At 43.1% G+C, this 14,628-nt stretch overlaps 1 protein-coding gene across 5 annotated transcripts in view; it reads right to left on the bottom strand.

Annotated features, from left to right (window-relative positions):
• PHEX (phosphate regulating endopeptidase X-linked) overlaps window positions 1–14,628 on the bottom strand; it is a 69,730-nt gene that overhangs the window by 37,662 nt on the left and 17,440 nt on the right. For all 5 annotated transcript variants that reach the window (XM_085860599.1, XM_085860601.1, XM_085860600.1 and 2 more), the window contains exons 5-10: window positions 10,890–11,098; window positions 9,215–9,280; window positions 8,811–8,927; window positions 8,367–8,450; window positions 5,527–5,672; window positions 5,292–5,385 (exon numbers count right to left, since the gene is read on the bottom strand). In XM_085860599.1, coding sequence (XP_085716725.1) covers window positions 5,292–5,385; window positions 5,527–5,672; window positions 8,367–8,450; window positions 8,811–8,927; window positions 9,215–9,280; window positions 10,890–11,098 — 716 coding nt within the window. The remainder of the gene's footprint in view (window positions 1–5,291; window positions 5,386–5,526; window positions 5,673–8,366; window positions 8,451–8,810; window positions 8,928–9,214; window positions 9,281–10,889; window positions 11,099–14,628) is intronic.

Raw genomic sequence — 14,628 nt, 5'->3', positions numbered from 1 at the left:
TCACATATCAAGTCATTTAGCTAATTATTTGAAATCCCATCAGACCATTTAATATTCCATCCAGGTGTTTCGCATGCAGGGCGAGGCATCAATGTTTGTGTCGTTCCTGGGATGGACGTTAAACTGGGCGTCCCGTCTGCTGGCATTAATTGGCGGACGTAAAAGATCATGCCTGCATTGCCATTCGTGAAGAGTATGCAAGTTATCACCGGCATCCTGAGCCAATACGGGACTTTTGAAATGGCATAATCCACCCCAGAATGCTCGGTGCGCATGCACATACATCCCATGAAATAGCAATCTCCGGGGCACCATAAAGTATGTGAGCAAGATGAGGATTGACACCAAAAATGGCTCACAAAGCTTCGAAAAGAAGCCAAAAATATTTGGAAAGGGACCTGAGAAAAAGAGAAAGTGCCTCCGCATAATGAAAGACTTGGAGAATATTTTCAGCTCACCGAACGGGCAGCTGGTCGAAGTACAAACTCTCGACCATGTGGGTTGGTGCAAGGACCGAGTGCGTGGGCGTGTGCGTGTGCTACACAAACCCCCCGATGGATCGCTACCAGTGAACGGTCTGTGTGTCTGAATTTGGTGCTTCTGAACACCGATGGGATGGACATGTCTAGGGCATGTGAATGTACAGAGCAAGTTTAAAATGATGATATTTAGTGTTAAACATGTTGAGAGGTGGGAGGTATGGGAGCTGGAAGGACTGTTATAAGTATAAACAAGTAAGAAAAACATTTTAAAATGTAAAAGGATGTAGGGATGTTCCTCCAAAAAGCATGTAAAAAAGGTAGGGATGCTCACAAGAAATGATCATGTGAAACTATTGTGTGTGTGTGTGTGTGTGTGTGTGTGTGTGTGTGTGTGTGTGTGTGTGTGTGTGTGTGTGTGTGTGTGTGTGTGTGTGTGTGTGTGTGTGTGTGTGTGTGTGTGTGTGTGTGTGTGTGTGTGTGTGTGTGTGTGTGTGTGTGTGTGTGTGTGTGTGTGGTGTGATATGGATACAGAAAGAGAATTTGAAGTGGAGTACAATCTTTGCTGAAGCTAATCAAGTGATTAAATTGATGTAATGGTGATTTCTGGTTCTAAAGTGTTTTGCCAAGAGTGTGTGACAAGATCACCTTTATTATCTACTAGCAAAGAACCCACCCCCAGGTGGGTCGAGTTTGCACATTACTTGCTGAAAAGAAGTGTAGTCTGTACTTTGTAAAAGGACTATAGATGTTTGCGTGGTGTGCGCTTAAAAAGGTTCTAGATGGTCTGAAGGTCTAAAGGGTATATTCCAATAGAAGTTGGTGTCGAAAGGGTCAAAAGAGTCTAATCACTCAAGCATGTAAAAAGGGTCAAAGTGGTCTGTGCCTCTAAATGTTCAAGGGTCCAAGCTGTCTCATCTGCCTGAAGGGTGGAAAGCGATCTAAATGGTGTTGAGGTCAAGGGGGTCTTAAGGGATGGAAAGGTCGAAAGGTTCTCAGGGTCTAAAGGGTATTAAAAGTCGAAATGGAGTTCTTTCATCCCCTCTTCCTGTGCAGGCTGGAGTTCCTCAAGGTTGCGTTCTGGGCCCTGTTCTTTTTCTGGTTTTCATCAATGATCTCTCGGACTCTCTGGAAAATCCTCTATTTCTCTTTGCCGACGACTCCACCCTCTGCCGTACCATCTGTCATCCCTCAGACCGGCAAGCTTCTTCGCTCACTGCAGATCTGGATAAAATCACAAACGGGTCCAACACGTGGAACATGTCTTTCAATCCAGACAAATCTCACACTCTCACTATGTCTCTTCGAAAGGACCGTTTACAAAACCCCCCCATCCACTTTCTCAACAATCCTCTGGAAGAAGTCTTTTCTTTCAAGCTTCTAGGTCTCACTATCTGCCATGGCCTTTCCCGGGAAAGCCACATTTCCAACCAGGCCTCAAAAGCCAGTCGCCGACTGGGAATCCTCCGTCGTGCTAAGTCCTTCCTCGGCCCTCTTGAGCTCCTGACCACTTACAAAGCTTTTGTCCGTAGCCTGATGGAGTACTGCTCTCCCCTCTGGGCTGGTGCTCCTGCCTCCCACCTTTCTCGGCTTCACGCTGTCGAAACCAGGGCATTTAAGATCATCGGCATCTCCCGCAATGAAGCTGAGTCTTTGGGCCTCTCACTCAATCACCGCAGGTTGGTCGGTGGTCTTTCTGTCTTCTACCGACTCCTCTCCAGCCTTGCCCCCCCTGCTCTCTCTGAGATTTGTCCCCACCACATTTCCACAGGGCGCTCAAGGTCCGCCAACAACCCCCTTCTGGTAAAACTACCAAAATCACGAATCACTGCTCATCTTCACTCTTTCATTCCTCTTTTTTCCCGCCTTTGGAATAAACTTCCTCACTCTATTCTTTCCCATTCTTCCCTCCAGGCTTTCAAAACAGCTGTTCACCACCACCTCTTATCTTCCCCCATCCAAATCCTCGATCTTTTCTACCCCCGATAATCCACCCAAGCCCACTTCCTTCATTTCTCCTGCTTTCCTTCCTGAAAGTCCCTGAAATGTCCATCTTCTCTTCGCCATGTTCCCCGTCCCATCCCCATCCCTCTCCCTTCCACAGTTCACCTAATGTGTCTGTTCCCCACTGTTTTGTCCCTTCCACTCCCGCCCCTCTTGTCTCATGCCTCCTTGCTGTGAGTTGTGTGTTAGCTCTCATACGAGTCTCGACCAAGGTATACAAAAAAAAAAAAAAAAAGTTGAAAGGGTGAAGGGATCGAAAGTGTGGAAAGGGTATTAAAGGTAAAAGGGATCATGGGGGTCTTGGGGGGTATTAAGGGTCTTGATGTCTTTAGCAGTCTTAATGGGTCTTTGGGGTCTAAAAGGTCTTGAGGGTTTTAGGGGTCTTAAAGGGTCTTCAAAGATCTAAGGGGTTTCAGCAGTCTAAAGGGTCAATCGGTTTAAAAGGTGCATTCCAATAGTACATAATTAATAGACTATTTGTCCCAACCACATTTCCACAGGGCGCTCAAGGTCCGCCAACAACCCCCTTCTGGTAAAACTACCAAAATCACGAATCACTGCTCATCTTCACTCTTTCATTCCTCTTTTTTCCCGCCTTGGGAATAAACTTCCTCACTCTATTCTTTCCCATTCTTCCCTCCAGGCTTTCAAAGCAGCTGTTCACCACCACCTCTTATCTTCCCCCATCCAAATCCTCGATCTTTTCTACCCCCGATAATCCACCCAAGCCCACTTCCTTCATTTCTCCTACTTTCCTTCCTGAAAGTCCCTGAAATGTCCATCTTCTCTTCGCCATGTTCCCCGTCCCATCCCCATCCCTCTCCCTTCCACAGTTCACCTGTGTCTGTTCCCCAATGTTTTGTCCCTTCCACTCCCACCCCTCTTGTCTCATGCCTCCTTGCTGTGAGTTGTGTGTTAGCTCTCATACGAGCCTCGACCAAGGTATACAAAAAAAAAAAAAAAGACTATGTGTAGTGAGTATATAACTGACGTTCAAACAGCACGAAACTAATAGATATCTTGTGACACACGTACACAATATAAACTGATATGAGCTTTATATACAAGATGTTCTCCGACTGATTTACAAATGTACAATAGTACAAACTTTATCGATATGCTCACGTTCTATTGGGACTGTACACACTTCATAGACGATCTAACATTCAAAATAGTACGTACTTTATAGAAAAATGTGATGTGTGTGTTGTTGCTGTCGATTGGCCCAGTGACTGCTGTGCACGGACAGGGGCACAGGGCTGATAATATTCCACGGTTAACCACAGCCATGGTAGGAGGTCTGATTGGCCCTTCAGCAAATGTGTCAAACAGCCCCGCCCCCATCAGGCTGAGTGACAGTCGTAGCCACGCCCATCCCCTGTTCCCTTCCTTTATGAAGGAATGCAGTTTTGTGTACTTTTTGTGGAATCCTTTCAAGCCAATACATTTTCATCACTTTGCATCTTCCCACTATAAATTGCAGTGGATTGGTATCAAAACCAAGTTCATAGTTTAAACAGATTTTGAGTTAAGCTGTCAGAAAATAATAATAATACGAATGACAAATAGGAACTTTGGGGTTTCTCATTTTTCTTGTTAAGCAATGATGTCAAAAAAGTTGAATGAGTGTTATTGTATGGGGAATTGTCCGCAGGTGACTGGTAGGTAACTTATAGGCTTGTGAGTTCAATCCTGGAAGGTTTTTTTTGAGGACTTATGTTGTTTTGAGATAATGGAGTGTCCGGGCAACCCATACATTAGAAGTCCACCAACTTCTTGATTGTTTTTTTTTGTTTGGTTCTGGAAACACAGATATTTTACTAAGTGTGTGTGTGTGTGTGTGTGTGTGTGTGTGTGTGTGTGTGTGTGTGTGTGTGTGTGTGTGTGTGTGTGTGTGTGTGTGTGTGTGTGAGATATTTCCATGGCCAACACTAGCTTGTACTGATGGGAGAGGAAATGGTACAAACCCGACACCTCTCATCCCTGGATATTTCTCTTTTTTCCATGAGTCCGTATTCAGGAACAGAACATTTATGGTTAACTGTTCTGAAATTGCCACTCTTTCATCTAAATGCTCAAAACGATGTTTCAAAGACGATTTGAATCACAGATTTCACGCCAGCAACGGCAGGTTAAAAATGCCCGGTGAGCATAACCGAGTGCGTGTAAGCGTGCACACACAACGCATGTGCAAGACGCCTCGTTCAGCATTCATACATCATTTAGAAAGTCCCGTATTACAACTTCCTACATGGGGCACTGCATCAGTGGCAGAGCAAATGATGCTACCCCAGCCCTGTGCTGCATATACATATGAAAGAAGACGAAGGGGAAAAAAAAATATATATATATATATATATATATATATATATATTATGCTGTACGACGACTGTATGTATGTTCGATCGACGTCTCCGATTGAATGTCCGAATGAGTTTACTTTTTCAACAGTGAAATCTTGATGGGGTGCTGAAGATAAACAGGTGATTTTTATGTGGCCTTCATGAAAAGAAAAAGAAAAGTACTTTGTTGAATACTTAAGTGCTGTTTGGGGCAAAGCAGTTTCAAGTCTTCTGCACGGTTAACTTTTTCAAACAAATTACGCATCAGGTGAGACAATAGGTAACGCAGAAGTTGATGTTCTCCAATACAGACGCATCCCTATTTGGGAGATGACTGTGCAGGATTGCTGTCTGCATGAGAATGTCTCCTCTAGATTATATATGAACTGAAAATGGAATGGAAAGGGAGGATGAGGGGTTGGAGTGAAGGGAGTATAAAGTCGGTTGAGGTTGGGGGTGAAGAGACCTGTTTGAAATCCAGCCATCGGTAGCTGAAGCGTGGACTCAGTCTGTTGAGGCTGTGTCCTATTAAACGCCACACTAGGTAGTTGGCCACTGCCCTGTAACAGAAATGGCAGAAGGAGAAGCGTTGTGATTTGGAAGGAACATTGCAAGAAATGAGGGTAATGGCCGGTGGAGGAACAGGCCGGTATCTGCTAGTTACATGGCACGTGACAAAGCGGGAGAGTTCTCGTGCGTACCTGCTGTCCGTATTGTTCAACAGCTGGAATAGTGAGATGAAATATTCTGGAGCCAGAACGATCACCGTTTCATTGGGGCCGATTGCACCGATCTCTGGGTTTTCATCGAGATCGATGGACTTCCACACGTAGGTCAGCCAATCAAACTGGCACACGGTTGGGGAGAGACACACAGAGAGACAGAGACAGAGACAGAGACAGAGACAGAGACAGAGACAGAGACAGAGAGAGAGACAGAGACAGAGAGAGAGAGAGAGAGAGAGAGAGAGAGAGAGAGAGACACAGAGAGAGAGAGAGAGAGAGAGAGAGAGACAGAGACAGAGACAGAGAGAGAGAGAGAGAGAGAGAGAGAGAGAGAGAGAGACAGAGACAGAGACAGAGAGAGAGACAGAGACAGAGACAGAGAGAGAGAGAGAGAGAGAGAGAGAGAGAGAGAGAGAGAGAGAGAGAGAGAGAGAGAGAGAGAGAGAGAGAGAGAGAGAGAGAGAGAGAGAGAGAGAGAGAGAGAGAGAGAGAGAGAGATGTGTTAGTCAACCATCATTTGTTTGACATCATTTTAACTCTTAAATTAATGATTATGTCAAAGATATTTGTAATTGAACACACTATGTAAAAATACGATTACAGGGTTGTGCGGTGCAGCAGACATTATTTTAATGTTCGTCCCCAGTTGCACGAGAAGGCATTTTTGAGAGTCAACCACAAAGTGTGCACTGGCACCACCTATAGGTGAGATGAGGCATAATTGAGGGAATTAATGAGTCGGCTCGGTTTTCTTTGATGATCCCACAGAGAGGTTTCAATACCCATGATGTAGCCATATTGGTTGGTAAGCTAAAGCTAAACAAGTGAGTAAAAGTAAACAAGACCTTACAAAGCAAAATAATTAGCGTAACCTTCCATTTCAGTAGGTAACTAGATAAACGTGCTCGATTGTACAGCTACGTTGATGCTATAGTTGCCAGGGAAGTGGATACAACCAACATGTCGGCATGCACGACATTATGGGATAGCTCTGAAAACCCTCGATACTGACCTGATCATTCACTACAACTATCTCTGTATCCGAGTGCTAATGGATTCCCAACCGGTGATCACTTCGAACCTGTGAATCAGTCGGATGCCGGTAATTTTCCAGAAGGAAAGCAGAGAAGAATACGCAATTTGGTGTCTGTCTGTCATTTTGACTGTGATGCATTTGGTCGTTACTTATCCAAGATCACTCAAACTTAACAGGATGACTCAGGGTCACACGGTGGAGGTTGTGGCGACTTCATTTGCCCCTCTCCCTCAGGGGATTTTCCACCTTGGGCAAAATCTGTTTTAAGGTGTATATCTATGTTAAGATAGCTAATTGTGGCATTTTTCCAAGTACGCTTCTAATAACAAAAGTAATAACAACATTAATGATAACTCGCCAAACCCATGCTCCGCGTGAAGTTTTGAAAGTGAGGGTTCGTTGGGACGTCAATATATCCGGTGTTCACAATGCGATTTATAGAATTTCTTTATATACAATGTTTCTTGTTACATTTTTTGTGTCAAATGCACCTTCTCAGGTAGTCAGCATGTGCAGAAGAGGGTTTTACATTGCAGACGCTGTTTTCTAGGAGTGGCATTACGCCTCTCGGCGGTGACGGTCTGTCGACGACAGACGTAATGACGTCAGCGAATGACCGATGATGTCATGACGACATTACGCCTCTCAGCGGTGACGTCACATGTCGCCATGCAAACAAATGTAAAAATTATAAAATCGCCAAAAATTCCCAAACCTGTCCGTCTGGCACGATCTCACATAGCCCATGATGTACATTAGACCACAGAGCACCCGCATGCCGAAAGTGGCGACAATCCGTCCGGCAGTTTCGGAGGAGATACGTCCACAAAATATGGCTTAGCATATTAATATAATAATTAATAGCATAATTTCAATGTGATTACAAAACAATATTAATTCTAAGAATATCCCGTCTCCCCAAGGGGTTATTCCTCCTTGGACAAACGCTGTGTTAACGTGTATAAATCCAATAGCTTATCGTGGCGTTTCATGGGGCGAGCCGACCAGAAGTTAAAAAAATAAAATTATAAACCACAAACACGTTTGATTACCTTTTTAAACAGTCGCTACGGCTGTTTAGTACTAAAGTGAAAAATCTGGAGGAATCCCAACGTCCTTGAGACATTCTATGCTGATCGCATACCCCGCAGACAAATGGACCCAAGCCTAGATCGACTGTCATCTATATACCCCAAAGAGGATAAGAACATGCCCCTTCCTGGGTGTACCAGTCGAAAGAAACTTAGATACAGGAGAAGGCCACTTGATCCATCATGCTTGTGCTGTCTCTACACCCTGTTTATTGAATCTATAAATTTACTTTTGATGTACAGAGCGTACTAACCATACCTTTTTTTTTTCCCCATCAACATCCACATTTAATCTTTATTGATGAATTTAGCCAAATGAGGCTTCACGTAAGCAAGTACGCTGCCCACTGTATTTTAGAGATCGCACGAGATATTTATTGTCCATGAGCTGAATGCACAGAAGACAGCCAGCTTTACTTCCACATCCAAAGAAAAGTGTGCTCCTCGATGTTTGCCAAAAAACGACAAAGGCAAAACCAATTCCTAGATAACCTGATGAAGGCTGCTGTGGTGGAAACGGAATTTTGAGTCGCCTGCATGGTTTTTTTTTTTTTTAACTGGTTTATCCTTGTCGGGCACGGACTTGTTAAAAGGGATTCTCCCAATTACAGAAGATTCTTTGATGTGTGAAAATGCACTGCACCTGCGGGTTGGTAGTTCCTTGTTTTAAAACGAGCTAGACTACTGACCTGTGGGGTCATTTCTTGTAGTTCTGCAAGAGTATGCCGATTGTAGCTGGATTCGCTCGTGCGGACTTCTTGTGGTATCAGTATCTGTGGAAGGAAATTAGAGAGTGGGTCTGCGCGAGTGATGAGGGTTCGGGTGAAAGCTTCTGGATTGGACACCGAGGGAAGAGCAAAGGTAGAGTGTGGAATCACCTAGCCGATGTTGGAAGGGCACAGGAAATAATGGTCTTTAGTCTGCCAGTTGGCCATTTATTTATTATTATTATGATGATTATTATTATTATTATTATTATTATTATTATTATTATTATTACAGAGACTTGGAATTTCCTCTCACTGGAATGGGTGCAGTTGTTAGGTTCAAAGGTCAGGCCCATGCTGTATTTTAACCAAGGATCTTTGCTATCCCTTTCCGAGTCCCATCGTTATGCCCCATTGTGCTCTGACCGCTGCAATCTGTCTCTCCAAATGTAAAACATCGTTCATGTCTTCCTCCGCCTGCTCCCTCTCTGCTCCCAGCATCACTGCCACGTCCACCATCAGGTGGAGCAGGGATTTTGTGTTCTGTGCAAATTGACACACACACACGCACACACACACACACACACACACACACACACACACACACACACACACACACACACACACACACACACACACACACACACACACACACACACACACACACACACACACACACACACACACACACACACACACACGTCATACAACACTATTTAAAATCTGCCCTTGAGTAGTCAATACCTCAATTCCAATTGTTCGGAGTGAAAGGTGGACGTTTCTGTTCCAACCATATCTGGTTCATGCCAAAGACGCAAACCTTTACTTACCCTGATGGCTTCTGTCGTATTGGTGATGTACTCGTCTCTTTCAAGGAAAACAAATCCCTGGTCAACCTGCGCGCACAGTTTGAGATGACTTTAACCTGAAGGGGATGTACTGATGCAGTGCCCTATTTATTTATAAATAGGAGCCCCTATTTAAATATATAAATATGGTATATGGTATAAATAGGGGCTCCTATAAATAGGAGCCCCTATTTATACCAGTAAGCTTGTACTCATTTTGCTGACCTCAGAAGGATGAAAGGCTGAGTCAACCCACCTGGTGTTAATTCATTTGCCGATAGGGACTTGAACTCAAGATCCTACGATCTTAATTGAGCAACTCTAACCATTAAGCCAACACCAGACTTGGTGAGTCCAACAGGACCTAACGGGAAACTTTATGGCCTTGAGGTATGCACACTCGCCTCGACGCCACATGTAGCCTGGGTTCGAATCCCAACCCAGCTATAAACTGCCATCCTGGTGTTTCACAGGCAGGGTGATTCATCCATGTGTGTGCCGTCCTTCAGATAGGTGTTCAACTGGACATCCCCATGTGTCAGCATTCGTTGGTGGACGTTAAAGATCCCGTGGTGTCATTCATGAAGAGTTGGTGAGCCATCACTGGCACCATGAACAAATTCCAAATCCCTGCCCGAACCAGCAGAGGTCATTGCCTCAGCAGCACAGCCACGCCCTCAGCCAATGATGCTACCCCACAGTCTTGTGCTTCATACGATCAAATTGAACGGGAAACTTTGACGTTACGTTTTTACGTCAACAGAGAACACATTCTGCATCTGAGGTGTTCGCACGCAGATGTTTTTCCTTTCATGTACAGCACTGCAGACGAACTTCCATTCAAATTAGAGATTGTTCATTCCATCCATCCATCCATTGGGACCACACTCTGTGCACAGCATTGGTGCTGCCCAAACAGTCTCCTTGGCTATTGGGCACAATCCTGGACGGGTCGCCACTCCGACACAGGATACCAGCATGCTGGCACTCATTTTGCCGACCTCACAAGGATGACAGACAGAGTCAACCACACCTGGTATTAATTCAACAGCCAAGGGGGATTTGAACTCAGGATCCTAGGATCCCAAGCCCACCACCCCAACCATTAAGCCAACACCAGGTATAATGGTTCATTGCCATCGATTTAACCGCACACACCAAACTGGAGGAACATGTACAGGGCACAACCAAACGTGACCATTATTTGAAAAAACGGGCAGCAAGTTGCTCTTCTTTCGAATGTCGCCCATGGCAACGGGTAGCAGCATTTTCTGGAATGCGGATGTGCCGCTGATGCAGTTCCCCCTGAAGGTTTAAGCTTCAATTTTGGAATTTGTTCATGGTGCCAGGGACAAAGCCCACTCTTCACGAAGGGCACCGTGGAATGTTTAACGTCAACCAACTAACGCCGGCAAATGGGGCATCCGGCTTAACATCCATCTGAGTGACGGCACACACACTGATGAATCACCCTGCCTGTGAAACACTGGGATGACATTTTTTTAGTTTGGACCAGACAGATGTCAGAGGTAAGAGTGCGTACGTCTCGGTTATCCAGGCCAACCTAGGTATGTTGTAGGAGTGAATTACAGTATCAGTATGTTTATCAGCCTGAAGGACAGTTTACAACTTGATCAGAATGCCATTCACGCTGCACCTTGAGGATGTATGCGCTGGAGTTCTTGTCGTCAATGCCAAGATAAAAACTGATGATTATGGACGAAAGGAACCTTCGGCGTAATGTGGACAGCAGCTCGAGCAGGTCGAAGTCCTGGAGCGGACCAGGTTCACCAAGGACTGGCCATTTCAGGGGGCTTTCAGAAAGCATGCTCAGCAGAGGAGCGGAGTCGAGTGTTTGAATGGCAGCTGGATAGGGTGGGGTGGCACAGGGAGGGGGTCATAAAGGAAGGTTTTAATGGAATCTTTCTCATGCTTAGTGGTCGTAAACGTTTTGGGGAGGCTGGTCAGTTTTTGTTGTGGAAATTGATGTTGTACTTCGCACTTGCTGCCCTCCTGCTCCAATCATTATGGCCACAGACGTCTAGTTATTAGTCCCTTCCTGGTTTCACCGGATGGGAATAGATGTTTGCTATCTGTCCGTCTGTCCGTCCAACCTGTGGTTTTTCAGACTTTTTTCCCCATACCCTTTAACATATTCAACTGAAACTTGGTAAATTGCTTTATTATGATAAGTTACAGAACAAGTTCGAGTTTCAGGCAGTTTCGTCAATTTTTCAGTTATGCCCTTTTCAGTCTTACACAGCATCACATTGGTAGGGGACATGTAAAGGACTGCTCGAAGGGAAGGCTGCAGTCCAATGAGACAGAAGGAGACCAAGAATGACTTGGAAGACCAATGTGTAACGGTGAACTGGACTGAGCTATATGGAATGTTCGAAAGTTAGCGGCAAGTAAAAAATGGCTTGGAGATCAACGGCAGTCAATTTTGTGGATTGACTTGACACCTGACCTGGACCTATTACCCCTCCCCAAATAAATTTAAAATAAAAAATGTGAATGAAAAACAATTACCCTTTAGTGAAGACTAATCCAGGATTTTGAAAAAAGGAAAAGGGTGGGGTGTGGAGATTTCCTCGACCTTACAGTTCCAGTAAGTCCATATATATGGTGTCGATGCAATTTTGTCGGAATACACCTGTCCCGGTTTCTTCACACACCCCATTGATTACCTTTTAACTGGTTGTTAACTTTTCATGCCTTTAATATCTTCTGTCGCATTTCTCTGTCGCTTTTCATTTTCTGCTCTTCCATTTCCATTCATCATAATCCACTTGGAGATCCAGCTGTCCCATTCCAGCCCCTCATCCATCTTTATTCTCAAAAATAAAGTATTTTCCTTCAGTGGATGTGCTGACAAACTGAGCATATCTATTGTATTATAAACTACCTTTTGGTGTTGAATTCTGGTGTCATCAGTTTTCTCAAACACAACTGAAAAACTGACACTTGCTTTGCTTGAAAATCGAAATGAGTCGGAAGACACCATATTTCTGCATGAATTACAAGAACATTTGTATATGTGAGAAAAAAAAAATTACACAACCAGACCAAGAATCAAACCGAGTTCCTCTGATGAACCATATCCTCTGGTGAACCATACCAGTACTCTGCAAACTGAGCTGGGGTCTGAACTATCCGAGCACACAATTCTCCCATGTACAGAGATGCCACTCTCTTTTTCCCTACTGCTTCTGAGACACTCACTGCCAACCATAGGAGCAGCGACAGCTTGTCCATGAGAGGCTCTCAAAAAGAGGTGAGAATTGTGTGCTTAGCCTGTGGGTCACCCAGATAGTTCAGATAGCAAAGCACTGGTACAGCTCACCAGAGGACCTGGATTAAATTCCTGGTCTGGGCATGTATATATATATGTATATATATATATATATATCATATATATATATCATATATATATATATATATATATGTCATATATATATATATATATATATATATATATATATATATATATATATATATATATATATATATATATATATATATATATATATATATATATATATATATATATATATATATATATATATATATATATATATATATATATATATATATATATATATATATATATATATATATATATATATATATATATATATATATATATATATATATATATATATATATATATATATATATATATATATATATATATATATATATATATATATATATGTCATATATATATATATATGTCATATATATTGTTGTGGGCCAGGTATCGGCTGCCAGCACGACCGCTAGGTGGAGCAGTAGAGTCAGCTCCACCGAACACCCGGAATTCAGATCGTCGCCCTCGGATAACTCCGAAGGTATGGGTCCCTTACAGGACCATACCCATGTATATATATATATATATATATATATATATATATATATATATATATATATATATATATATATGTATATGTATATGTATATGTATATGTATATGTATATGTATATGTATATGTATATGTATATGTATATGTGTATATATATATATATATATATATATATATATATATATATATATGTATATATATATATATATATATATATGTATATATATATATATATATATATATATATATATATATATATATATATATATATATATATATATATATATATGTATATATATATATATATATATATATATATATATATATATATATATATATATATATATATATATATATATATATATATATATATATATATATATATATATATATATATATATGTATATGTATATGTATATATATATATATATATATATATATATATATATATATATATATATATATATATATATATATATATGTATATATATATATATATATATATATATATATATATATATATATATATATATGTATATATATATATACATAGGGTGGTGAGGTGAGGGTCAAAGGGAGGGGGTCAAAGGCGAAGCTACGGGGGGGGATAAAAGGACCGTGTTCGTCAGTCAGAAGAGGAGAGTCGGAGAGTCCAGAGTCGGAGGGTGGAGAGTCGGAGAGTCCAGAGGCGGAGAGTAGGAGAGTCGGAAGCAGAGGGTCAAGACTTCGCGGGCGGTGGAGCTGCTCGTCGTGTGCGTTGGAGTCGGAACGGAGGGGACGAGCTGTGGAAAGGCGGCGACACCAGACGAGGGGGTGCTCGCGTCGTGCAGGAAGCTGCACCCGAGGGAGGCCGACAGCGCGACCTGGCCGAGGTGGAGACGCTCGTCGCACATAATAAAGATCCTCTATACCCCGAGCATCAACAACCCCCTCCTGTTTCCCCCCCGCGCTGAGATAGTGCGACCAAGGGGGCCCCTTTCCCACCCCCTGCCAGACACTGTCCGCGAGGTCCGCGGAGTTGGGGCGCCATCGCCGCTCCGCGTCTCATCACCAGACGGGTAGGCGCGACCCGGTCTCGGCCTCAGGCCCGCCTCATTCTTGGGGGTATTCTTTTCCTTGGTTTTGGGTATGTGTTGTCGGCGCCGTCTGTGAGGTAGAATTGTATAAGTGTTGCCGTGTGCTCGGTAGTCGGTATTAGCTCTGCATTGTGTCTTCGCTTTTATATTTGCTTTTTGTGTAAATGGAATTGTGTTTTTCTTTTCTGTGTGCTTTTGGTGGAATTGAATATGTGTGCTTCCCGTGTGCCGCGAATAAATGTGCTTTGTGTTGAACTGTTTCCCGCTTCGCTTCGTCATTTCTCCCATTGAATCCTCATCTTGCTTCACGTAAAGGGTTGGTAGTGGGCTGAATACGCCCGATAATTAATCGAACCGTCGAGGTCGACGATAACACCGCTCGGTTATTCTGATAGTACGGAACGGGTCGCTTAAGTGGCCCGTGTCCGAAGTCGACCTGCGGCGAGGTGCGATC

The sequence above is a fragment of the Eptatretus burgeri genome, chromosome 16 (assembly GCF_056783735.1).
Source record: "Eptatretus burgeri isolate ZD-2024b chromosome 16, Ebu_testis_v1, whole genome shotgun sequence".
In the NCBI taxonomy this organism is placed as follows: Eukaryota; Metazoa; Chordata; class Myxini; order Myxiniformes; family Myxinidae; genus Eptatretus; species Eptatretus burgeri.
This window is presented reverse-complemented; position numbering and strand designations above follow the sequence as displayed.